This window comes from Idiotropiscis lumnitzeri, chromosome 1 (genome assembly GCF_059441095.1).
Source record: "Idiotropiscis lumnitzeri isolate Australia: NSW breed Sydney's pygmy pipehorse chromosome 1, RoL_Ilum_1.0, whole genome shotgun sequence".
NCBI lineage: Eukaryota > Metazoa > Chordata > Actinopteri > Syngnathiformes > Syngnathidae > Idiotropiscis > Idiotropiscis lumnitzeri.
Genome location: NC_142391.1, coordinates 29,280,916 through 29,308,143, shown reverse-complemented (window position 1 = coordinate 29,308,143; position 27,228 = coordinate 29,280,916). Strand labels below are relative to the sequence as shown.

At 40.5% G+C, this 27,228-nt stretch overlaps 1 protein-coding gene across 4 annotated transcripts in view; it reads left to right on the top strand.

Annotated features, from left to right (window-relative positions):
- Positions 1 to 1,241: 1,241 nt before the first annotated feature.
- The window catches only part of dmxl1 (Dmx like 1), a 47,098-nt gene continuing 21,111 nt past the window's right edge, over positions 1,242 to 27,228 (top strand). For 2 of the 4 annotated variants that reach the window (XM_088294244.1, XM_088294228.1), the window contains exons 1-28: positions 1,242 to 1,608; positions 5,126 to 5,302; positions 5,803 to 5,928; positions 8,766 to 8,843; positions 9,193 to 9,268; positions 9,367 to 9,490; positions 9,669 to 9,735; positions 9,861 to 10,045; positions 12,412 to 12,598; positions 13,673 to 13,829; positions 15,018 to 15,194; positions 15,309 to 15,547; positions 17,058 to 17,751; positions 18,302 to 18,423; positions 18,602 to 18,691; positions 19,051 to 19,156; positions 19,258 to 19,377; positions 19,804 to 20,022; positions 20,598 to 21,838; positions 22,394 to 22,652; positions 22,952 to 23,085; positions 23,165 to 23,351; positions 23,475 to 23,585; positions 24,145 to 24,314; positions 25,287 to 25,384; positions 25,483 to 25,648; positions 26,294 to 26,422; positions 26,638 to 26,764. In XM_088294244.1, the coding sequence (XP_088150370.1) occupies positions 5,216 to 5,302; positions 5,803 to 5,928; positions 8,766 to 8,843; positions 9,193 to 9,268; positions 9,367 to 9,490; positions 9,669 to 9,735; positions 9,861 to 10,045; positions 12,412 to 12,598; positions 13,673 to 13,829; positions 15,018 to 15,194; positions 15,309 to 15,547; positions 17,058 to 17,751; positions 18,302 to 18,423; positions 18,602 to 18,691; positions 19,051 to 19,156; positions 19,258 to 19,377; positions 19,804 to 20,022; positions 20,598 to 21,838; positions 22,394 to 22,652; positions 22,952 to 23,085; positions 23,165 to 23,351; positions 23,475 to 23,585; positions 24,145 to 24,314; positions 25,287 to 25,384; positions 25,483 to 25,648; positions 26,294 to 26,422; positions 26,638 to 26,764 (5,476 nt within the window). In that variant the 5' untranslated portion in view covers positions 1,242 to 1,608; positions 5,126 to 5,215. Of the gene's footprint in view, positions 1,609 to 5,125; positions 5,303 to 5,802; positions 5,929 to 8,765; positions 8,844 to 9,189; positions 9,269 to 9,366; positions 9,491 to 9,668; positions 9,736 to 9,860; positions 10,046 to 12,411; positions 12,599 to 13,672; positions 13,830 to 15,017; positions 15,195 to 15,308; positions 15,548 to 17,057; positions 17,752 to 18,301; positions 18,424 to 18,601; positions 18,692 to 19,050; positions 19,157 to 19,257; positions 19,378 to 19,803; positions 20,023 to 20,597; positions 21,839 to 22,393; positions 22,653 to 22,951; positions 23,086 to 23,164; positions 23,352 to 23,474; positions 23,586 to 24,144; positions 24,315 to 25,286; positions 25,385 to 25,482; positions 25,649 to 26,293; positions 26,423 to 26,637; positions 26,765 to 27,228 lie in introns of all 4 variants that reach the window. The other 2 variants (XM_088294235.1, XM_088294219.1) reach the window with 1 other exon arrangement.

The following is a 27,228-nucleotide window of genomic DNA, read 5'->3' as shown; positions in this document are numbered from 1 at the left end:
GCATATAGCTCGCATGAAAACACAATGTTGATTTATGAACTGCTTCCGGCTGCTTATGTATTACCACAGCAAACTGAGTTTTCACTTTGCAACAATATCCACAGATTACTAGCTTCTACCAGGGGTCACCATTATGGTGCCCCAGGGCATCAGATTGCCCCCAAGGTCCGAACAAGTAGCCCTCAGGCATATTCCAAAAATAGATCACCCCTGGTTTGTCACCAGCAATAGGACATTCTGATTTTCTAGAAATGTTGTACAAGTGATCATGTGAAAATAAACTGGTAGATATTCATGGGGGCGGGGTTGTTGCATATTGATATTTATCTATTTCCTAATAATTGTGAAAAATCATTAACATCATGTGTCTTCACATATATAAATATAATTAATTAATAATCACAACATAATAAAAATATACGAATAAAGGTTATTTGAGCATATTTGTTCTTATTTCGAAAGCCAAACTTCGCACTAATCAATGAGCTCTCAGTTTCAAAACGGTTGGTGACGCCTGGCTAATACTATGTATTAGGCAACAGTGACACCTTGTGATCATCTATTCTTCACACAAACACGACCACTTCAACACTGACCTCAAATCTCATGCTACAAAACCATCATGTGATCGATACATCGTGACGTCATTAGTTACGTAATGATGATGATGATGATGAGTAGTTGGAAGGGGAAAAAAATTGTAGTTTGAAGAAATTTTACTTGGAAAATGGAAATGAAAAAATATTTAAATTCAAGATATTGTGGAACCTGCTATTAGGACTACCTGCCACCATGTTTTATGCTAGCTAGCTTTCAATTTATCTACGTGCATGAATGTGTTTTGCCGATGAATTTTTGTTTGTTTGTTCGTTGTCTGCAAAACATTTGCACGCATACTTACCTCTAATGATGGCCTGCTCCCACTCTAGAAACGCAAAAGACAATAACAAAACGTTGCACTGTAAAAAATATGTACTTAATATCACGTTTGTTTCGTTAGAATTTCAAAAGGCGGTCTACCTATTACGTGGGTGTGCTCAATGTTATTTATATTATCTAACTTTTTGTGCGTATGAGTGACCTTTCTTTTTAGTTGACATTTTAGCTATTTGTTTACACATGTCACTGTGTAAACTCGGAGGAGGAAACGGAATGTGACCGCAGAGTAATTAGAATTATTGGCGAACCGGTCCTCGCCGCTGTGCGAATACAACTACAAGATCCATGATGCACTACGGCGACACGGTCGCTATCATGACGCATCTCCAACATAGCCTCCTCTGAAAGCGTTCTATTTGCTAACCTTGAGGAGAGGTTGGCTCCTTGTGGTTTGCCGTTAGAGAAGTAATAACATTTGAGGGAACCGAGTGTTTTCGAGAGCTCAATATGTGTCAGACGTGCTCTAAGGTTGCCCGTGTTACGGTTAGCTGCAAAAGAGAGCTTCCAAGGGCTAGCGCGCTAACGCTAGCTAAGTGAGTGGACCGAATCGGTACCAGTTCGAACCTCTTGCCCGGACAGCTATACTCAGCCCTGAATACAAAACTGCCCCGGTGAGGAGGCATCGACAGTGGACATCGGTGGGAACATTGTCGCGAAGTGACACACAAGGTGAGTACTAGTTGCACATTAGTTTAGAACGAGCTTATGATTGTTAATGACGGCGGCTAGCTAAACTTGACAGCCGAGCTTATCCAAGTCCGAAGACAGGTACCGAAGCCTAATTGTAAAAAGTCTAAATGGCTGTGAAGACTACGTTAAATGCATTGTTGTGCTGTGGTTGTGTCCTCGTTTCTAATGTGCACTCAACTTGTCACGTGAGTGGCCACAGCACAGGAAGCAGGACGTGGAATTGACCCATTTTTCTCGTTCAATCCAGCACCAATTGTTGTTAGTATTATTTGTAAAGCAGTGTTTTAGTATTTCATTCTAAATGGGCAAACCGTTGTACTAACAATATATCTTGAAGTATCCACCGAGTAGACTCTTCATTTGGTACACGTTAACCTGTCTAATGCAGTATTTTGCCATCATTTATTGTGCCAAGGTGGTTATTTTTCTTCATTAGAAACATTTTACAAAACTATACACTAGCTTTTTCAAGTTTTGACATGGGTTCTCATTCAACAGAATGCGAAAGTGTGGTAATGTTTTCTATCGAATGACAGTTTAAGCAAAAAAATTCAAATAAAACACAACTTATAATTACACAGAATCTAGTAGTAATTAGTGATATGCCCTCTCATATTTTGCTCTTCAATGAGAAGGGATATTGTAGTAGGTTCCAAAAAATTAAGCATTCGTCTTCTTCGCCAATTCTCTTTCCCTTATGTTTTGAGTAGAGTTTTATAATAGAACGCTATATTGTAGATAAAATTTAAAAACATATCTATCGTACAATAAAGTCGTTAAATGCATTCATAGCATGGCGGCAGAGGCAAGACTGAGCACAGAGAACATTGAAGAAGCTCAACGAATGCTGTGCAGAGTTTCCTCAGCGAAGTAATATGCTTGCGCCGATCAGGATTTCTTTCAACTAATTTACAGCTCAGCAGACAGCCAACATGACACCTTCCTATCTCGGGGATGGCCAATTTAATGGTGGGGCCTCAATTATTTTGTCAGTGCTACTGGGGGCTGCCACATAAAATGGTGTGATTCCTAACCCTTTGAGAAAAAATGCATTTTAAAGAAAGACAAAACACGTGCTGTCTGTTTTTATTGAACCAATGTACAGAATAGTATATTTAAAGGGGAAGTGCTAGTCAAAAATCTTCTTTACAATAATGTGTTTTATGCACCCCTACTAGGCATTGACCTTCTGGATTTGGTCATGTGATGTTCGCAAACGGACCCCTTAGGCAATGTGATGTAATTTTCAGTCGCCAGCATGTGTCTGAACAAGTCAAAAGGTCCGCCACCTGAGATGGATAAAAATGGGTGGATTATTCTTCTATTACTGTTTAGAAGCAACCCCCCCCCCAAAAAAAATTAAAAAATCTCATACAAACCTCTCGCATGTAAATTCCCACTCAAAGATGGCACAAAACGACACAATGTAGCAAACCAACCTTAATTGCAAGAACTCATTTTGTGCGCGTTTTAACAAAAATCAACTGACTCCAAGATTTTAATATTCCATTGCCGTATGTTTGTCCTTTTATGTCATTCAAACTCCCCAAATAGACTATCTCACATACCAACATAGTGAGTGAGTCTAGGGCAGTAAAACCCATCCCCTCTGCATCATCGGAGGTGCACTGTCTGTCACAACAGCAACTTCAATTAAGCAATCATGCACATTTGTACGACTATAAAGCGCCAAATATATCCATGTTTTGGGAGGACACACATCTCGTAACTCCTCATGCACTTCAAACTATCTAAAAAAATTGCTGTTTGTGGACTTTTGAGATCAGTGTTAAAGTGGCAAAGCAGGGTGAAATCTTTCTTTGCTGACAGTGTTTCTACACAAACTAGGCAGATAAGTTTGTGTTTAAATTTAATGAGCATATAATGTACTTCTTATTGTGTGGGAGTTTGGGGAGAAAAACTCCTCAGGGGTGGAATTTATTTTTGTCCGTACGACACACATCTATCTAATTTCAAGGATGGACTTGAGTATTTTGCAGCTGACTGTGCTATCAGTCTCATAAAAAAAGCACAAACTAATTCTGACCTGATCTGATTTACTAAAAAGTTGACTTGGTGAAAAATCTGGGCCTGTTTTGTCCAACACAAGACTGCTATTGTGTAGTGTGATTAGGAACAGGTGCATACACAGGTTAATTGTACCTGCTGCCATCTGGTGGAAGAGCATTTCCTTGGTCAGCCTGTCCCAATGTAGACAGCTCAAAGGCAAATCCTATCTGATAGAGATGTCAAATCCAGGTCCAGAAAGTAAACCCTGCCACAGTTTGTCTTGAGCCACAGGCGCTTCTACTCAAGCCCTTGTTCACCTGCCAATTGAGCTAAAGGCAAACTGTGGCAGGATTTTTTTTTTTTTTCCTTTATCTTGAAATATTTATTTTTTTCCTCCTTTTTTTCATCTAAAGCATATTTAATGTCACTTTAATGCAGATTTTCTCTATTCGTGTGCTGCTGTTCGCATGCATTTTTCATAAATACACAATTCAGAATGTCTTTTGGTTTTTTTTAACTTATGAAACATGATCAAATCAACCAACCAAGCAATTCGATATTGTTTATATTATGTAGTTGGTTATTTTGGAAAGCTGCTTACATAAAGGCTTTTTATTCAAGGTAATAAGGCAAATATATATATATATATATATATATATATATATATATATATATATATATATATATATATATATATATATATATATATATATATATACACACTTAAATTTGTCTTGGCATTTCTATAAAATGTTATCAGTGGCAGTGGTGGCAGTCCTCATTACTCACGTTCCCACTTTTTCGACAGCTCCACTTCTAACGCTGTCCACTCTAACCCCACCACTTTTTAATAGCATTTCAGGCCGTGTCAGAAGTTATTTTTCGTGTATGCCACGGTCTGCTAAAGAGCGGACGGTGGGCTGCAAATGGCCCCCGGGCTGAGGTTTAGACATTAAACACACAACATCACTGGTTGTGATACACTGAGCTAAACCAAGCTTTTCCTGCCAGATTTGACATCCACCATCCCAGTGCTTTAACTATTATTAATAGTCTAGAATTTATATAATGTCTCAATTTTTCCTCTTTATTATGGTGTATGGTAAAATAACACGTTTATACGATCGACACATTTATATTGCAAAATATTTTAGATAAGTGACACCTCTTGTGTACAAAGCAATAATTGTACCTTAATTTCCTGAGCAAGCAATGGAGTTGAACTCCCTAAAAGTGGTCCAATTTGGAGTTCAACTCACATTTTACTCTCCTACGGAAGATTTGGGCTTGCGCTCAATATGCACCTAAAAAGCATTACCTCTCCAGGTGTGTCTTACACTTTCCTTTTTATGATGACAACCACAGAAGCATAATATAAACTTTTGTATTTCTTTCCTTCCGTGGTGTAATGATGACGGTTACAAAAAAAAAAATTCTGTTTATGTCATCATGCTTCATAGGGTCCCTCCTTTCCTCTCGCCCTTAGGGCCGAGCCGCATCGCATTTTAGGCCACAGATGAAGAGGCAGATGAGGACTGTTGGGAAAAAGTAGGAGGAAGGAAAATTCACCAGGGTCATGAATCTTCATCAGGTCCTCACAGGGGCAGTTAACCCCGGGGACAATTGTTTCTCTGTCGGGAGCGTCAACAATGTACCATTCACGGTAAGTTACAGCAATTTTGACATATTTTTGTCCAAGTCACTCTGGTTAGCAAAGTCATCTGTTTCAAGCATTACGGTGGATTTTTCAGATCAGTAAAATTCTTATGTAGAGTAAAAGTACAGCTCGGCAAACGGCCAGTAACCATTGATCCAAGTGGTGATGGCTGATAAGTGCTTAGTTACGAAATTAATAGCAGGCGGGGTCCGTTTGCACAAAAACTGTCATTTCAGCCATGCGTTTGGATGACAACAGCTTTTAGAGGCCTGCAACCATTTTGTGTGTGTGTGTTTTAAACCGAGCATACATTTTTATCTCATGTCCTGTATCGCAAACTTAACAAGATTAACTATTTATGTAATACGGTAGGTCAGTTGGGTATGTTTCTGTCCCTCATCTGTTGGTTGAAAGCACCGTCAAAGTGAATGTCGAGGCTAATCTTATCTGTTTGACCTCATCCTCACCTCTTCCTCTCATTGCTCTTCTTAAAAATGTCTTGGTAGGCCTACGCTTCTGGTTGTGATGTGGTCATTTTGGGCAGTGACTTTGAACGAGTGCAGATCATCCCGGGGGCCAAACATGGAAATATCCAGGTGGGATGCGTGGACTGCTCACTTCAGGGAGGACAGGTACTGTAGAGTCAACTTCCCGGTGATGCCTTTTTTATTACTTCCAGTGATGGATTGTTTTTGCCTTACATCTTCAAGAGTCACACAGGAAAATTTTATGTAACAAAGGGGATGTGCTGACATTTATCTGATTTTTTTTTTTTATTTTTCTTCATAATAATGGCATTAGTTCCATCACATCAATGCTCATGACTGTCACATTGTTTGTCATATGCCCTGGTTATTTAAAAAAAATTAATAAAGGGATGGGGGGGCAATAGAACAGGAGCTGTGTATCGTTACACAGCTAAGATTGGCAGCGAATCCACCGTTATAAAATTATTGAGGTGTCAATATCATGCGGGTCACATTTGATTTTCACATTCTTTGCTGCTGTAACACTTCAAATTTCCCCATTGTGGGACTAATAAAGGACATCTTTATCTTTATCTTTATCTTTATTGATACAAGGACTGTTGAATAATTGAAGAGATGCTGGGGGTCGAAGTGAACTTTTTTTTTTTTTTTACCTAACCCATAACAAACACTGGTGGAATGGTTTGAAAAACCTTATGAGGCTAGCAAATCTAATTTCCCTCACGGGATGATGTTATCTATCTAATCTAATCTAGCAATCAAACTCTACAGCATGGTACCCAAGTGCTAGCATGTCTGCCTTGCAATTCTTCCATGTGCTTTGAATTTGAATTGCTGCTGCTTAAACTTCATTCTGAATTCCCAAACCATGCATATTAAACAACCCATAAAACAGAAAATAAATTCGAAATAAATTTAAATAACATGATTTGGTTGTTGTTGTTGCGTGTGTTTCTTTCTTGACATATTTGGTATTAGAGTAATCAAAAAGTAATGCAAAGTGATCAAGTTAGATTACTTTACGAGAACACTTTATGGTAATTGGATTACATTATTAACTGTATTTCATTCTAAACTTCTGCTTCTAAGAAGTTTTTCTTTTTAGTTCAATACGTTTTATTTTAACCACAATCCCATGTCAAATTATGATCAAAAGTAGAAAAATCTTGGTCAGTTATTACGCCCTTTGCTACTGTAAATAGTCAAGGCGCATGCTAAATGAGAGACATGTCACCAAAAGTATTTGCAGGAATATACAGTAGTTCCATTATGTTTTTCTTACGTGTGTTCAAAATAAAGAATTAATTCATTCATAAATGTGCTGACACAGTCTTTTATCAGTCACCTCGTGATTTTAAATCCAATTCCACTGGCTCTAAACTCACCTCACATGGCTCCAGCATGGCCTGCGGCGCTTTGAGCTCTGTCTTTACTCTCTTCCCAATTGGCTAAACAATTGTACAAAAAAACACAACTACCAGTTAGGCATTGCAAAACAAGTCCAACGCCAGGTCATTTACTTTTGGAATAACAAAACAATGTGAACAAAGCGCCAACGGAACAGGATGCTTTTACAGCAAATAATTCTAATTGTGAGTAAAAGCGATTTCACAGTGGGTTTAACATTGACATCAGAAAAGAAAAGGAAAAAAAAAAGCTCATTGTGTAAATATGCTTCTGTCCATTTAATCACAACCCTTTGCATGCATTTATGAGGCACCGGAGATTGACATTGTTGTGTATAGTATTAATTATTTAACCAAGCAAAAACCGTTAGAGCCATGTTCATTGCGAAAGAAAATGCCAACTATTAGGTCTGGTGACTATTATAAACTGTGGGAAGCACTTGTAGTCTTCAATGAATCATTAAGGAGAAGTTTGCAAGCGAGTCATTGCAGGACGGACTCAATGCTGGCTTTTTATAGGCTTGAGGCATTTTTAACTTGTTGCCTCGTGTTTATTCAGGATTTGTCGCACAACTAAGATGTCTTGCTACATCCTCTCATACTGACAAAATGAGCATAGTACAGCTCACAGTTTTATTTGGAGCGTATTCAAATAAAAATATATTTGTAAAGTGTTTGTGATGTAATAGTATTCTATCCATGGTCCTAATTGGTGTTTGAATTAGATTAAAATAATTGGTATTGTCAGAATTGAAGAAATACTCCACTCTTCTCCTTTTATCCACTTATGTTGTGATGTAAATGATGTAAAGTGCAAGGCCAATTTTTAAAGCAAACCAGTATAATATGTGCAATGTACATGATAGCTTTCTGCAAAAAAATACTTCTCCTTTAAAATTTACATCCCACTGAACTATTTTTATCAATGGAAACCTTTGCACATTCTTTTCTTGTGGATGGTACCCCCATTTCTGGACTGCAAGCAGCTATTTTTTCCCCACACTTTGTACCCTGCGGCTTTAAATGTGATGCAGTTGATTTATGGATTTTTATTAGCGAGCTTCGTGCCAATACATGAGTCAAGCATCAAGATGGAGTTGAGTCGACTATTTACCGGATTTCACCGTAGTTGCGACTGTTTTAACACAAAAGCAGCAACTTGATTAAGAACAAGTTACAAGTAGTTTAAAACCGGTTCTCCTGTCGCAGAATAGCTCTGGTCGGACGCTGCCATTTTCAAGTGCGTAAACGACAACGTCAATGCAGAATTACACAGCAATCAGTGACTTTTCTGGCAGGCTACTTTGCAACTAGCGATGTTCGGCATTATTTGGGGAAAGTTTGTGTTTAAGGTAATTAAACATTTTCCAAAGGGAAGTGGCTAATAAATGTCCTTTTTTCCCCATCATGGCTTTTGTATAGAGGCATACATGGTATGCAGTATATGCAACAAACCAAGTGGTTAGAATGTTATTTTTGTCTTGTCTTTGTTTTACAAACAACTTGTGTCATCTGCTTTATAGTCTTCCTCCTGTCTTTAATACGTTTACTAATGTCATCTTTGTCTACCGGCAGATTGCAGCTTCCTATGGAAGCATCGTATGCATTTTTGAGCCAATTCAGCATCCTGATCAAAAAGACACATCACTGACAGTGAGTAGCCATTTAATTGTATGCTGAAACTTCCATCAAAGCGCTTTTCAAGTCGATGGAAATGGCATGGGAAAAGCCACATTAAGTCTTAAATTAAGCAGACGTATCATGTTTCTTTTTGTACCTCAGTGAAACAAGCAATACAATATGACACAATAGCATTTTGTCATCAATCATTCCTGTTGTGACACCCATGCAGAAGTGTTGCTGAACGCCAAGGAAGGAAGTTCAATAATCGTTTTGCATAGTACATGCTTCATTGAAGTTGCTTGTAGCTGGTGCAGTGTGGCCTGATCACATGTTTGTCACATTGTGCGTGCTAACGTTCGCCTCTGTTTGCACACAGAAGTTGAACTGCCAATGGCAGAAGACTGGCCAGTTTGTTTTGAAGTCTATGGTGCGGAACTTGGCATGGCACCCCATAGGTACTTGAGAGGCTTGCCCAAAAAAGGCATGGCTTTTACATTAAAGACATTTTACTGTTGATTCCAAGTGTGTGCTGCTTCTTTTTTTTTCGGTGCAGGAAGCATGCTTCTAACTGGCTCCAATTGCCTGCAGTTCTGGTCTCATTTTAATGGCGCTGAAGGAGAAAAGCAGGCAGAAATTAGAGACTCTCATTATACTTGGAGGTCTATCTGGAAAAGCAAGTAAGTCATTGATGTTTCTATGCCACTATTTTCTTAATAGGAATGTATCAATACATTAGTACATATATTGCCATTTCTGCGAGGTGTTACATTGAATATATTGTGTTCAATTCATATTACAAGTTGTTTTTTAGGTATTGCAGAGCAATGGAGGTTGAAATTCTAACTTTGTCTACAGGACAGCCTCTCCAGTCAGTTTAATGAAATTTTCTCCTGATGGCGAATTCTTTGCTACTGCTGGCCAGGTAAATGAGATTTCCCCTAATTTGCTTTATGATTAGTCTAACAAAAACCTATTGCTTTTAAAGTGATATTTTTGTCAAAATAAACCCAACACAGGTCCTGTTTGTTTTTCGTTTTTGTTTTCCAGGATGACTGCCTAGTAAAGGTGTGGTACAGCACTAGTAAGTGGAAGTTAGGAGGTTTTAGATTTTTCGCACCTCCGGAATCAAGTGTCGACTCCCAGGGAGAGCTAGCCTTTTCCTTTGTGTACCTGGCCCATCCACGTTCTGTTACTGGCTTTTCCTGGAGGAAGACCAGCAAGTACATGCCACGGTATGCAAACTACAGAGGTACCATTTTGACATTCTTGTTTTATATTGATGAGCGTATAATGGAATCCTCCATAATCCAACACAAACCTGTATGGATTTTGCAATGTAGCAATGGCTGAAACAACAGACGTTTCAACTTTGTTGCTTAGTGCCAGTTTTACTGGACTTGGCATGTTTTGCTTTTTTAATTTATTACATAGTAAGATGACCAAAAATTCCAGGTTGTCGTTGTTGCTTAAGTGGAATTCATCATCATAAGATGGCAATGGCATGCTTTCAAGTTCACTTTCTCAGAGGGCCTGCCAGTGGTACTTTTCTTAGAGCAACAAAATTAAGATGTTAGCAACATCGTTCTGTCTGATATGTAGATAGCACATTTAGCCCTTTAGACCTGCACATATCAGTCGGACTTTGTCGAAATTGTAGACTTTGTTCTAACTAAAACATTTTCAGTCATCGTTTGGCTGCATGGGTTACGGGAGACCCTATAAACCCAACTGTTAAAAAAACAAATCAAAACAAAAAGCTTCCAGACAGCGGTGACGATAAGTCACCATTCATGCAAAACTATGCATTTCTTCTTCAGCTGCATTTTACAGTAATCAATCTCACACAAAATGTTTTTACGGTCGCTACAAGGAGATAACAAGGAGCAGATAAAATGTATTTTATGCAATGTTTTCCAACATATGCCAAAGGATCTTCTTGTTTTCCAAAGTAGTTGGCATTTTGAACAGCAAAGGAACTGGTGTTTTTGTCATTTCTTCTTCTGGGAGTTGAAGCACTCTGCCCCGGGCAACAGTGACAGGGAACAATTGTCATTAATGCCGCATAATTTGCACATGAGAAAATTGAGTGCCGCTGAACAAACCTAACACTTGAATTGAGCCACTTCTCCTTCTGTTGTGTACTGACATTTGTGGGCCCAAACTTTGGCCCAAAGGGCAGATTTGCATTGGGCTTTGCCAAGTATGTCGTGCCGAGGGCCAACAGCCAGTTAGCCATGCCAACGGTAACCTGGGGCTCACTAAGGTGTTTAGAGATGCAGATACAGCAGAAGCAAAACAATAAGCACATGATGCCGCTTCTTTGGTTATGCCTGATTATGTTCACCCCTGAACATTTCAGGAATATTGCTCTACTGGTATGAAGTGCTAGAAATGTTAGAATTATTATTATAATACTAGATTTGCTTGGCTTGTGAGGGTTTTTAATCCACTTACAAAATAGAAGGAGGGAGGATCCACTCTTCTATGTTCTGCGATTTGCATAGGGAGGACTTTATGTACACTAATCAAGCTTGTATGGTAGGGCTCAACGATTTTAGGAAAAACATTTTATTGCGATTTTTCTGACAAGCTATTGCGACTTTGGTTTAATTTGCGATGTTTTTCACATTGTAGAGTGACATTTACAAACATGAGAGAAAATGCCGTTATACCATTAAAAACAAAACTATTGCTGTAATGCAAGGACACTAAAGGTTTTGTGAGGGGTGTCAGTTCAAGTTTTTGAAAACTATTTTCTCTCAATTCTAATTTTGGTGTAATTGTGTATATGGAAATGTATTTTATTAAACCCCCAAATGTTTTACATTTTGTACTAATGTACATGTTCTGTGTACAAAGAGATCAGATTATGTCAATAAAATCATTGTCCCTCAGCAAAGCTAAATTCATTAAAATATCTAATTCTGAGACCTATTATTGTGTAGATCTCAAAACACAGTGCAAATATTATTGATGCAATGATAAATATTTAATATACGTTTGACATTGAACCTCTTCGTCATGATGACGTCTGCTGTTTAAGTGTTCCAGTCTGTGAGCGTCTGCTACGTTGCTAATGTAGCCGTTGTCTTATTTTATGCCTCGATACGTATTGATTGAAATACGTTTCAGTTCATAGCTGCCGGCTCACCGCCCTAACGCTATTCTAACTAGATTTCAGTGAAAAGTCAACTGTACACCTAAGCACTTATTTTAGGTCCTTCCTGGCGCTGTATTTCACTTTAGCCATTAGCACGCTTAGCAACGCCTTGTTTGCCCCCTCGTTTAAAACGCTACTTGTTAGTGGGGTCGTTTATTTGTCATCATGCTGCTCGTTGCTGCTGCTGTGCACTGACTTGGATATTGTACAAATAAAGTCCATACTGCTGTGGCGCAAGATAGCTTGGCGGCCTGCTTTCATGCAAATAAGTACTTCCCGCACTGCGGGCGACAGCGCAACGCTTTTTTTTTTTTTTTTTAAATCAGTACTGCGTGACCTGCTTCGTGAACATGATGCACAATACCGCAGCTTTGACGATCTCTAAATTACGTTGTACGAGATTGCGATTTCGGCTTGACCTTTCCTCTCTCCTTCCAGGGGTTCAGTTTGTAATGTCCTGCTCACCAGCTGTAAGGACAGTGTGTGTCGGCTCTGGTCCGAGACACTGTTGCCGGGTGACAGCCTCCTATCGGGTCATCATGGTAACCAACAGAGTGATGCTCAGAGAGGTGCCAGCTCTTCCAGGATCTGCAATGGGAGAACGCAAGCAGGAACAGCAGAGGAAGTATGCAACTATAATAAGGTTTTTAGGCTAATAAGTTTCTACCAATAGCTGTCGTCCCTAGATGCCAGGCCCTAAATTATCAACTCCCTCAAATAGACACATATGCACTTTATAGTTACTGCCAGTGTGCTTTGGTTGTTGCTGTCATACTCCTTATGAAGGAACAAAACTGACAAAATCCAAAATAAAACAACAACAAAATGTAAATTGATATTTAATTGTTTATTTTGCTTTTTTTTTATTTTAAAATATTTTGTTTTAATTTGTGTATGTATTTTTACTTTAATATTGGTTTATACTTTTATTTATTTGTAACTTTGGCATTTTTGGTCCTACAATGCAGAAGGAAATGTTCAAATGAGGAGGCATTCCTAAGAGTGTGTTTTGCGTTTAACTTTTCACCTATTGGTTGATCGACATTTCAGTGTCAAAATTGACTTGGCACGCCTGGCCCGCTGGCAGGCCTCAGCGAGAAGTCTTGTGTCTCGACAGACTTTCAAATGTAATGCTCTGAATTGTTTTTCACTTTCACTAATCGGACCTTTTAGTTGTATCTGATTATGAAAGAGATTAAAAAAACAATAGAAACTGAATTGTTGTTCTAATGCTATGAGTCACTCACGCATGTGTTCAATGCAAATGAGATACCAGGAAATTAGGTGTGCACAATCCTCTACTTTGCCTTGAGCAGTGTATTTTACCACACCTGTGAAATTATTCATTTAAGCCAGCCAAAGTTGATATAACTCCTTCTCCAGTGGAGTAAACCGTGTTAGATTTCTTACAAAGTCTAGTGAAGGTTTGTTTGAGAACCTTTGTTGGGATGCCCGATCACATTTTTTTGTTGCGTCCAAGTTCGAGTCACCTGATTTTTTTTGAGGATCTACTAATACTGAGTCCTGATCCGCATTCAAATTGTCTTCAGTTTTGTATCTATTATATATTGACATAAGATGTGTCAGTGTTGACATAGGCGTGTTGTACCTAACCCATTATTAATTACTTATTCGCAACTAAATGATTTTTACTGCTTCTTAAATATTAGGTCTCATTCAAATCACTTTTCTTTTCCAGCCTCCTTTTAATCAAGATGTGCCACAGCCCTCGCACACCGGCTGCCTGTCCCACAACCAAAGCCGACATTACAACCACAAAAAGAGCAGCAGCAACCTTCCCCACGCCAATGCACTCTGTCACTTTCACATAGCGGCCAGCATCAACCCTGCTACAGGTTGGACTCATCACATCCACGTATCACGTAACAAATGTTCCTAATTCTGTGGGACCCTTCATACTTGGCGTTCCTCAGAAGCCATCAATTTTTTTTGGGTCATAAAAAAGGTCTGAGATCACTCAGAATTTGGTTTCTTATAACTTTTCATAACCAGAAAGTAGTTGTGGGCGAGATGACAATATCAGATTGTGAAGGACTTTAACGTTTTGATGATCTCATAAAGCCGAAAGTTCGTTAGATCGTCTATAGGGCGCATTCTATAGAGTTTAACTCTATGGTGTCTCAGAACCACTCACACGTAGCCAACCAACCAATCGCAGCACACGCAGTCACTGTCTGTAACATTCCCGCATCCCTATTTGTTTGTGTAGTGGGAAGCCATGGTGGAAAGCTTTACCATGCAGGAAAAGGCGCAAACCAAAGTTATTTGTAAAATTTGTCGTGACTCCGTTCAGACATCGGATGGCAACAGGTTTAATCACTTGCGGCGACAGCACCCAAAACATTACAACAAAAGCCATACCAAACGGAAAAGCAGCCAGAGGCAGCCACGAGCTCCAAGTTAACACAACTCACGGTCATAGTTCCTCATTTATTGCCATATGAAAAGAAATCAAGGGGTGGAAAGAAATTACTGAATCAGTGAATTATTACCTTGCTAAAGACATGATTCCCCTTAAAACCATGGAAAACAGGAGGTTTAAAAGACTGTTCAAAGTATTAGAACCGCGTTCTGAGCTGTGTTTTGATGACCATGTTATGTTAGCTTTTATGTTTATGTTCACTGCATATTTTGATAAATTTGCACTACTTGAAATAAAATATGTTCAGAAAACTTAGCTGGCTTAAAATACATATGTATATATCAAAATTCGGTCTTTATATTTTATATGCATTTTAAATGTTTTACATGTTTAACATTAGGCAAATGGACGGATGTGTGCAAATCAGTAAAAAAATAAAATAAATAAATAAATCGTGATAAAATGATGATCGTGATTTTATTTTTTCCAAATCGCCAACCACTACCTGAAAGTGATGCTTGTATTATACTTTAGTGGTCTTCAAATTATACAGAACGCTTTTGTGAAAGTTGTTTTTTTTCCTGCATGTCATTCTGTTTTTTCTTTTTTCTTATATTTTTTTTATTTTTATATACTGCATTAACATTTTCCTCCACTGCAGACATTCCACTGCTTCCCTCCATATCGTCCCTAAGTGGCGGGGATGATGAGGAGCCTGGGGGTCTTTTCAATGTCCACTGGCTCAACAACAAAGAGCTTCACTTCACGTTAGCCATGGAAGTCTTTCTGCAGCAGTTTCACGGCAGCCTGGAGCAACAAAACGATTGCTCTCAGGAAGGTGCAAAACTTTCTTCCTAACCTCCATTTCAATCAGTGTCCATTTGAAAGCTGGTCATTCTCTCTTTCTCATGTTTGGTCTGCTTTTTCTTTTGTGTCTTCATTCATCCTCCAGATCCCAATACTGAGGATAACTCAGAAGATGAAGTGACTAGCAGACCAAGTGACCCTCAAGGACCCGATGTCTTGGAGCTCCCCCTGGCAGCAATGGAGCACCAAGTGGATGTGCTTTTAGATGAGTGGAACAAAGGGGCAGACATGCTGTTCAGCATCCATCCCATGGACGGCTCCCTGTTGGTCTGGAATGTGGATTGGCTCGATGAATACCATCCCAGAATGTTTAGACAAGCTCAGGTACTCGCCAGGCTGCATTAGCATTTCAGTTATCTTCGCGCTCATGTCGCAAACTGACACATTAATCACTTTTTAATTGATAGTGTATATATTCTGTAGCCCCCCCTCACTCAATCAAGGTGTTAAACGAGCTGACATCTAAGATGGCACAGCGCTTCTTCTAATAGTTTCTTATCCACATTTAGATGATTGCATTCCTAATTATATGCGACGTATCAAATATGGCACCCTTGATGCATTTGAATTACCGTATTTTCGCAGTCATAAGGCGCACTTTAAAGTCACAAAAATTCCCCTTAACAAACAAAGCGCCCTGTCAGTCGATGCGTCCATTAAATGGACAAAGTACCACTCACGTCCATCAGCCCTTGTCATCAACGAGCTGTTGGAAGTGCATGTTAGCACACCCTGCTGGGCAAAGAGTGAGTTGTTCATGCTTACAATCGACCGTGACAAATACACTATCTGACTATAATGTTTGGGTGATGGTGTTGGAAAAAGATGGACAAAGGGCAGCTGTCCACAATGTTTTAGTCTGTCTTATCATTTATGTTATTGCAAGCAAGAAACGTCCCAGGTTTAGACAAAAGACAAAAAGTCCAAAGCATAACAGCACATCTCTTTAAACAGCCATGCAAATCTCTCTAAACAGCTATGGGATTGTGGGTCTCTGCTCCCAGAATGCATTGCTTGAATTAGCTAAGGCTGAGTGGCTTTTGTGTTATTTTCATTTTTTTTGGGTATATTGATGGCATGAGAGATACATGTTTGTGTTAATCTTATTTCTATGTTTCATTGTTTGCTTGTATGATGAGTTTTTTATTTTTTTTTTTAAACCGTGACTCTAAGGAGTGTGGTAAGCAGCCAAGTCCCTCCCCTGACGTTGCTTTGTAGGCTATTGCCAATGCACCTAATATTTGCCTGAGCCATTGTCAATGTCAGCTATTGTCAATAGAGACTTGGCGTCTGCTGCAACAATGGGGTGATTGCTTATGTTATTGGGGCATAGTAGGCTGCTATCGGCTGTGTCAGTGTGGGCAGCTCTGCCAAGTTCATGCTATGCTATCGTCATGTCAGGCGGTGCGTCCAGTATATGTTACAAAGACAGAAATAGCGCCCTCAACAGGTGTTGCGCCCTTTGACACGGCGCGTCTTTTGGGTGCGAAAATACGGTAGATGTGCCATGTGAATATATTGCATTGAAAGCCATCACTGACAAAAGGTACCATTCAGGATGGCAGCTTTTATTCTTAGATATTGATTTGGTGCATACTAATAGTAATTTTTATTTAGCTGTTGACAGAATTAAATAAAAAAAGTAATTTCTTTTCAGTCTTAACATTACCTTTCACTTCTTACGATTAATTTTTTGGGGAAGAATTGAGAAGTAATGTCAGAAGGATTTTCGGTCATCTTTGTCACATTATCATGAATATGACTATGCTCCTCTCTATACTAACTGCGTCGCTATTCATCGTTATTAGGTAATATTTTCTTTTATTTCTCCCAGGTGTCGTTTGTGTCCCGTATCCCTGTGGCCTTTCCTGCAGGGGATGCCATCTCCCTCAGTCACAGTGTGGTCATGTATGCTTGCAACAAGAACGTGGATTTGGCCATCCAACATGGCAGACAACGACCACCTGGAAACACCTTGCCCCAAACCAAATCTGTGCTAATCAGTTATGGCCGTCAAGTGAAAGTGGCACCATGCAATAGTCTTAGGTTGAGTATTTTCACCCCCAACGTGCTTATGATATCCAAGCATGATGACGGCTCCCTCAACCAGTGGGGTGTGAGTTTTGCAGAGGACTCCGCTTTCTCCACGGTGCTCAGTGTGTCTCACAAGTCGCGGTACTGCGGCCACCGCTTCCACCTAAACGACCTGGCCTGCCACTCTCTACTGCCTCTGCTCCTCACCACCTCACACCACAATGCATTGAGGTCCCCTGAGGTGGACAACATCCTCGCCCCACCAGAGGTCTTCTCTGGTTCTCACGGCTCACGGCCCAGCCGCCTCTCCCTAGGCGGTGTTTCGCAGGATCCAAATGCAATCTACAGTGAGCTGATTTTGTGGAGGGTCGACCCCGTGGGGCCTCTGTCACTGGCAGGCGGAGTGTCTGAGTTGGCTCGGATTAATTCTCTTCACGCCTCAGCTTTTTCTAACGTCGCCTGGTTGCCCACACTCATCCCCTGCAGCTGTTTAGGTATGGATGTTTTATTTCATTACAGATTAGCTTCAGTACTTTTACTACATCTTTTCCGCTACACAATAATACCTTAATGGCTTTACTCGCCATTGAAGCTTGAGACATTCCATCTGATTGATGCCATTTGCTCATTGTTTTTTTTCTGCTGAAACTCAAAGTAACTGGATGTAGATTTTTAAACATAGATTTTGCATGTACATAGAATATGGATCCCCATGGCATGAAATAAGCATGTGACAATAATTTGAAAAAATATTTCATATAAATAACATTCAAAATATAATTTGGGTAACTGGGCTTAAAGACTCAGGATAAGCGGTGTGGATGATGACACATGATTTAAAGACTGAGATTTTAACCCCCACCAGTCATTGTTGAAATATCATCAAATATACAGAAAAATAAATCCATGAACTTACTTTTGGCCTTCCAATGGCCTGCCGAGGATCTGAATAATACACTCTGTACCTTTCATTTGAAGATGTAAATTGAAACAGTGAAAGGTGGTCTTTCAAGGAAAGAAATGTAATATTCTCTTTGCTGCCAGGTGCTTATTGTAACTCTCCCAGCGCCTGCTTTGTCGCAAGTGACGGACACTCACTCAGGCTTTATCAGGCTGTTATTGAAGCCAAGAAACTCCTCAGCGAGCTCTCCAATCCTGAGATATCAGTAAGTTTGCCTCCGGCCCACTTCATACTCCACAGGGTGTCGTCAACGCCGCTAATGCAATTTAAAGTACACATAGCTGATCTTTGTCTCCCATTGGCCCTCGTCACAGAATCACTGAGCTACTTTACTGTTGCTATTGGGAATTCTTACTGTTTCATTTGTGTCCATTTCACTTCAGAAATATGTTGGCGAGGTGTTCAACATCGTCAGTCAGCAGTCGACAGCAAAACCAGGTTGTATCATTGAGCTGGACGCTGTTACTGACTTTGTAAGTATACTTTTCACATTGAAGAAGCATATTATCAATAGAGTCGAAGGAAAAAAAGTTTTACACATTGAAAAGAAAAAAAATGTGTTTCATGTGTTTTTGCAAAGGTCTTTGGTGAATGAAAAAGTCTGTTTGCACTCAGTCTGTTTTGTGACATGAAACAATCAGTAGTAAGCTTTGATTCTCTGTGAAGGTCAACCATGAAGAAACCCCAAAAATTTATATATCCCGAGAGCCCCTGAAGCGTCTTTGTATTAATGTGGTTGGATGTACCGTTAACGCATTGTGTGTCAGTGTGTATGCTGCACAAGCCTGACATCAAGTGTCTGTATTTTAATGGCTGCTTTTGTCCTCTACAGCAGGGAAAGGAGACACAGCTCTTGCATGTATTTGAAGAGGATCTAATACTCGGCAGTGAGAGACCAGATAGCTGGCAGGAAATAACAGATTCATCTTGTTTTTCTGGTATGAATTTGATTTAATATACAGTATCACAGGGATGTTTTTGTAATACCGGGTCTTTATCTCTCGATACAGTGTATTAATATTCTCTGTGCTTCCTACAGCTCATAACAAGCCCACCTTCGCTGCAAGTTTTTTTCTTGTGGTTGTTGAATTAACCCCAAGTGGCCAGTCCCTCCTACAGATGTGGCATCTTCATCTCGCGGCTAATCCTGTCAACATGGGTGTGTAGTGTTTACTTTTATCTAGACTCTCTAGGACATCTCATAAACACTCTATCTGTTTTAGAAATAGCTTATGCATTTATTCTTTGTTTGGCAAGGAAAACCCTTTTTTTAACTTGTGATCAAAAGGGACATCTTTTGATTTATACAATACAATTCAATTAATATAGCTTTCGCAACAACTGGAGCTGTCTAGAAGTCAAAAAGGGAAGCATGTGTCAAGTCCGGCAATGTGCACATTGAACATTTATGAAGCTTTGTGAAATGTGTTATCAAATTAATATCCGTCTGAACATAAAAAGGCTCTTTTTGCCACACTGTGTATTTTGGAAAGCGCCCTTTAGTTGATTAAATGAAAGTTTACTGTATGTCTGAGAAAAATATGATCAAAAAGTTAGTTTGACTTTGCCACTTTCGCACCCACAGATGAGACTTTCTCCCCACGAGACGCCCCCACAGCTGCTTCACCCAGCCGCTCTCAGTTTAACTTTGATACCTTCAGTTCGCCCATAATTCAGAAGAGTAAACCTTGCACGTCCAATCTGCAGAGCGCATGTCGCCTCGGCCTCACCACCGAGCGACTATACAGCCAAGAATTGCCTCTGCCAGTCGGGGTGCAGGCCATTAGCGTTACACCCTCAGCAGGTGAGCAGATACATACTGTAAACATAGTGACAAAGTCATTGTGCACTCACGCATTAGAGCACACATTTGCTGTTCACTTTTTCACAATTTCAGATAGACTGTAACATTTTTTAACCTGTCATTTGCGTGAAAAAAACATTATTGAGAGCTTTTGAGCACTGAAATGCCCCCTAAATGCCACAAGATGGCACCAAAGCCCAATATAAATGGTAAAGTAGAAAAGTAATTGGTCCGAGGAAGTATCTTGTGATTTTTAGATACAAACTTCCTATTTCAGAGAGGAGCTAAGTTCAGCCTGGTTTGTTAGTCTTTTTTTTCTTTTTCTTTTTTTTTTTTTAACAAATCATTTGTAAATGGTTTATTTTTAAGGGTGATTGTGTAAAATAAGTATAAAATTTATAGTAACCTGTTTTGAATTGTTACTTTGTGGTATTCTTGGTCAAATATAGGCAATTGTACACTTTTTAAGTGTGGGGGTTTACTCTCTTTTGCCGCAGGGCTCAGTCCCAATTACTGTTAGGCGATGCTGTAATTTGACTTATTGCTTTAACTTAATCTCTTGATTCTTCCAATAGGTCATCTCAGTGCATCGTGTTCCCTACCAGCTGGCCGTGTGCCATACCTTCTTGCTACTTCCTGTTCTGACGGAAAGGTGCATTTCTGGAGGTGTAACGTCACGGTATCCGAGACTTGCAGCAATAACAAACTGGTGTATCAGTGGGAGGAGTGGCCTCTACTGGTGGAAGAGAGGCTTCCCAATTGCAGCGCCGTGAGCGTGCCGGGTCATCCCGTTCAGGTCAGCTGCTGTCATGCTGGACGAATGGCGGTTGCCTACAGGCAAACAATGCCAGACACGCCTCTGAGCTTGACACCCCAGCTAAACTCTCACACGCTTCTGACTTTCCCTCCTGCCCTGGCTTCTTCACCTTATTTGTACCACAACAACATCAGCCATCACGTCACTCCAACTGTGACTGTGCAGTACAGCCCAAATGCATCCCCAGGCCCATCCCAAGCAAATCCCAGAGAACAGCTGGTCTACATCGGCATTTTCCAGTGTGAATCCACAGGTGGTTCACAATGGATTCTAGAACAGACTATAGTCTTGGATAAAACATATCCTAGCAACTCCGCATCCCCATGTGACAACATAGACTTGTCTTTGCCTAATGACCACTGTCTTGGTTCTACTCATAAAAGTTTGGTTCACTTAGACTGGGTCTCCCAAGAGGATGGGTCACATGTTCTAACTGTTGGCATTGGGACAAAGATTTATATGTTTGGACGTCTGTCTGGAAAGCCTCCCGAACTTTGCCTGACATCTGATGGCAGCCGAGATCAAAGCTTGTCGCGCCTTGTTTTGCTTCGATCTGTTGACCTCGTCTCCTCTGTTGAAGGCTCACCACCCATCCCTGTCTCCCTCTCCTGGGTCCGTGATGGCATTTTGGTAGTAGGTATGGACTGTGAGATGCATGTCTACTCCCAGTGGCAGCCCCCATCCCCGCCTAAACCCAGTGCTGCAATTGCTCAGGACACGGACATATGCAGCAGCGTGTCCTCCATTGTCTCAGCCGTTAGACAAAGCCAAGAGGATGGGCTCAGTCTTGGGCCTCCCACATCCTTACTGGCCCCTCCGAAAAAAGCCCTCACTCGGTCAATGATGAGCCTGGCTCAAAAGCTCAGCGGGAAGAGAACGGCCTACGACCTTCCTTTGGAAATGGAAGATTGTGGACTATTTGAAGCAGCTCACCAGCTCTTTCCCACACTGCCGCAGTATCACCCAGTACAATTACTGGAACTCATGGATCTGGGAAAAGTGAGTATATTGCATATCATTGGTTTTATTGTTCATATTTGGTGTTTTCACATTAAAATATCTTTCATCTAGTTTGGCGTAACGTGTGTATATATATTTTTGTAGGTTTAATGAAACTTCCATGGGCTGTGACGTTGCCCTTCTAGTTTTTCCAAGTAGCAGTATTAGTTGAGTGCTAAATGACAATATGTCATACAGCGTTGTGTTTACCAACATTAATTGAAGCTAGGCTCACAGTTGCATTCGAAAAATCTCTTGTCAACATCACCAAACAAACATATTCCAAAGTTTATGTACAGAATCTTTAAATTATGATGGATACACAGGTTAATTGCAAATTCATTTAATTGTTCTGCCTGTCGCTGTACGTCACTGACATAGATTACATATATACATTATTTGTATCATTCCCAAAAATTATTAGACCAATTATGTGGAACTGGTAAATTTCCTCCTGCGGCCCGCCTGATGATTTGTCACTAATGTGAAAAACAGGCTGTTCATGTTTTAGTTTTGACTGTGAAGGGAAACTAACGTTTTTGTTTCTTGCCTAAGGTCCACCGTGCCAAAGCCATCCTCTCCCACCTGGTCAAATGCGTCGCTGGGGAAATTGTGGCTCTTAAAGAAAACACCACCAACCCGGAAAAACGCGTACGCTCTCGAACTATCAGCGCAGGAGGGAGTACCGCCAGGAAAAGGAAAATGTTTGCCAAGGATGACAATTCCACACCGGATTACACGGAGATAAACTCTATTCCTCCTCTTCCTCTTTATGCACTTCTTGCAGCTGATGAGGACACGCCTCCTAAACCTGGTCAGTATTCACCACGTGGGGAATCAGATCCATGTTCAACTAAATCGATTTGAAAATAATATACAGCTAATCTCCTTTGACAAACCACATTTTGTGAAAAATGTAACATTTTGTTGTCCTTCTAGCTTCCCTCAGGTCGTTTGGGGCTACGCTATAGTAATAGTTGAACATATCATGTTCAGGTTTCTTTGCTGCTGACACTGTAATGCAATTGATCTGTTTTCTCAGCTTGGCCGCAGGGTATTTTAGCAAGAGGTGAATGTCTCGCGTAATTGAGTTTCCATTTTGTTTTCCCATAGAAAAAGTGGGCAGTGTGAGTGGCGATAGCGGGCATGGATCCAGTCACACAGACGCTTATGATGAGTTGTTCCACACACCCAGCATGGCGGACTTGGACCCTCTGGCTCAGGATGAGCAAGAAGCTGGGAACAAGGTTGGCTTCTGAGAAATAGAATTCTGCAAAATTATCATGTCAAATTTTGATTGACACTTTCCTTATATCCTGCCTGTAGGTAATTGACTTGTCCCAGTACAGCCCCACATATTTTGGTGCAGAACATGCCCAAGTTCTATCGAGTCATCTCCTGCACTCCAGTCTACCAGGCTTAACTCGCATGGAGCAAATGTCTCTCATGGCACTGGCCGACACAATTGCAACCACCAGCACAGACCTGAAAGACAGCCAGGACCAGAGCAAAGGTACTGCGGTGGAGTGTGAGCACAAGAAGGATCCAATTGACAGTCTTGCCTTAGATGAGTAATCCATTCCACAACATCCTGAGGCAATATTTTGAAACGTGTTATCGATTACTTGCTATGCAGGCGGTGAGACACTGGATGACTGCGGCCTCAAGTTTTTGCTTGCTGTAAGACTACACACCTTCCTCTCTACCTCTCTCCCACCAGCCCACCGAGCACAGCTGCTCCGGCAAGGTAAAGTAACGGCGTGTCTTTCACTGAATTTTAATTAATTACCATTGAGACTATCTGCCCTCCCACAATGGTCCATCCGTCCATCCTGGACAGACGCCCATTGTGGGGATGGAGGACAAAACGTTTTTTAAAAGGGCGGACTAAGCAAGGATGAAAGTGGGTTTTAATCCGGTCCTTGTAATGGTCATAAACCGGGTCGAGTACCGCTATTATAGAATTCAAATATTTGCACTCAGAGCAGAATGAACTCTTGTAATGCTGTTATGTGTACTCAGCATTTGACTGAGAGGTCAACTGAAGACAGACCGGCACAATGGGGTAAAGTGATGTGATAATTATTCCTCCTGATTCAAGGCATACAATTGTCTTAATTTGCCTCTTGCCGAACCTAGCTATTTTTTTCTCCTTGTTCCTGTTATTGTGTGGAGATGGAAGTGAATAAAAGCTAAAAATTAACGTTACCGTATCTCTGTTGTAAACCTTGAACATACAGTCGCAGTGAGAGATGCATTACATTCTTGCAAATCAGTAATTCCCAAGGTTATCTCTTCCTGTCCAGGCCTGTCGACGTGTCACTATGCCTGGGCTTTCCACTCTGAAGCTGAAGAGGAGCTGCTTCACATGCTGCCTGCCCTGCACCAGGGAGAGCCCACTTGGCCTGAGCTACGCTCTATGGGTGTGGGCTGGTGGCTTCGAAGCACCAACAAGCTTCGTAGATGCATTGAGAAGGTGAAAAAGCATCCAGGGACCATTGTTAGTAACTGGGCCTGATTTACTAAAAGTTTTCGGGCACATGTAAATATTTTTAAAATTCAGGACCAAAAATGATCAAAACATTTCTATTCCCCACTCGCACGAAGGAGTCATGCCATATCACCTCTGACAAAACTCACTTCAGCTCCATTTTCTTGTCTGAATCATTTGATTTTAGCACACTGTGAGGATTGCTGTTTGCCTCACCCAGAGCTTTTTTGGGGATCTGCTCTCTCAAGGCTTTAACGCAATATTTTTCAAATGGTAACATGCATCCAATTTGCACTCATACATGGGCCGAGTTAAGCCATGGCTTTTCTGTGGTAGATGTCTTCAGCAAAAATATCGGCAAAATAGATTTCCGTTATCATTTGTTTGAATTTCACTATCACCATCAATTCCAGCTCTTCATTTTGCGCTTGTGGTGTTCTAACAAATTATTCGTTGTTATAATCATCCGAGCTACCTAAAGCGCAGAACCCTGTTAAATACGTTGGTATTTAACAGCTTTTGCACCCGTTGCCAAAACTACATCTCATCCATTAGAGTGAGTAACCACGCAATTTTGAACTCGCTATTCGGGCTCTTAGTAAATAGGCCCTTGATATTCTAATTTAGCTGTTCTTGCTGTTAGAATAAACAACAATTATCACTTGGAAGTAAACCAAGACCCTCTTCTTTCAGCGGTCGTGGTTCAGGTTTGGATTATTGCGATTGTAAACAAACACTACAACCAGATTAATGGCTCCACAATTTGCGTAAACATGTCAAGTTTGACCACGATACCCGCCTTAGGAAATTGCGCAAATGAATGGGTTGTTTACTGAGGTAGATGGGACCCCATACATAAGCCACACAATACACTTAAAGCACACACACAGCTACAACTCATGCAGATTTAACTGTCACCAATCAAAGGATGTGAGCTTGTGTTGTCTCCCTTTTCAGGTTGCGAAAGCCACTTTTCAGCGAAGTAATGATCCTCTGGATGTAGCCATATTTTACCTGGCAATGAAGAAGAAGGCAGTGGTCTGGGGGCTGTACAGGTAGAACTTTGTGCATCACATCTCCAGACCGCTAACTAATATTGTCCTTAATTTAAGACCACTGACACAGAACATACTGTTTTGAATCCTCTCTCCAGATCACAGAAGAATGCCAAGATGACTGAATTCTTCCGCAACAACTTCAGTGAAGACCGATGGAGGAAAGCAGCTCTGAAAAATGCTTTTTCTCTATTGGGGAAGCAGCGGTTTCATCATTCAGCAGCCTTCTTTCTTTTAGCCGGCTCCCTTAAGGATGCAGTAGAGGCAAGTAGATCATAAATTTGAAAAGAAGTGCAGCTGTGAATAATATTACGTCAAGTGCCTTCAGCCACAAGCTAAACCTTATTCGCAAATATGTCTGCATTTCTCAGCAGCTTTTCGCACAATGCAATCAAGAATTTTGGGATGTCAAAGTCTGAAGCTCTGTTTTATAAATGGAACACGACTTCTTTTTGACCTGACATGATAAGATGGCTGTGTGGAATATTGAGAATGTGGTTTGTGTATTTGTGTTACTACACGGCACATTTTAACACTCAAAAGACAGCCAGCTCTTTGGTCAACCTTTATTCATGAAGGTTACTTCTGCATACAAAGTCCCCGAAGCATTGAGTCATATCATTTAATCTGCATGAGTAACTAGGACTTCTCTTAGCACTTTATTTAAATGAGTTTCATCCAGGCAAAGAGCTATCATTGATTTTGTTTAGTCTCTTTGGCTGAGATCTAGTCTCATTGAAATGCACCACATACCTCTGTAGTAAGGACAAGTACAAAAACAACATTTCATCTCACCCTTTGAATGAGCATTGCATTTTTATTTCACATTTTGTATTTGCAACATTAACTCTCCCACACTTTTTTGGTGCATACAATAACGTTAGCTTTTGCCTTTATTTCCTCTCTCAGGTGTGCTTAGAGAAACTGCAGGACCTTCAGTTGGCTCTTGTGATCTCAAGATTATATGAGTCAGAGTTTGAAACAGCATCCACCTACAAAAAGATCCTCCAGAGACATGTGCTGGGACACGATAAACAGGTGCAGTGCTCAATGTCACGCTTCAAGGACTCCTGTTTTTCACGGGAAGATAAAGAATCATTTGATGAGTGCAACCAGGTGTTGTTTTGATCCTCCAATGCACTTTCGACAAGTACCCTGTAGAGATGCGCACAAAAAGTCTGTATTTGTGACGACCATACAGCAGCGTCTGCTATCTTTGCTTCTTGAACAGAGAGTCACTTTGCATGTTTCAGATACCGATGCATCCGGATCCATTCTTGCGGAGCATGGCCCACTGGGTTTTGGAGGACTACAGCAAAGCTTTGGACACTCTACTGGAGCAGAGTGCCAGTAAAGCAAAGTCAGGATCCAGTGATGCCGGTATGTTGGCTTCATGTTCCTTGGTTAATTGCCTTTACAAATGCGTTTGATCCATAGCTCAAATGGAGTACTCACTTGACTAATTTGGGCATCATCAAGTGAGAAAACAAGAAAATTCAATTGATAAAAGCTCACAGCGGTAATATTTGTTGGATGTGGATAAGTTGAGTATTGTACAGTAAAGGAGGCATCGCATTATTTCCTGCTACTTCAAAAAGAAAAAGGAAAAACTAGGATGACCCGACAAATCCTTTCTAATGTTTCTCAACGGTGGCATAATGTGACTCTACGAGATGCTGCAAACATTTAATTTATGGAACTTTTGAAGGATATTGTAAATATATGGATGATTTGAACTTAACATGAACCAGACAGACTTATGAACTGCCTTGGTCCCAGGTTGGGATCCCTGTGACATCCTTTATAAATTATCAAAGTGCATTTTATCATCAGTGATATGACAA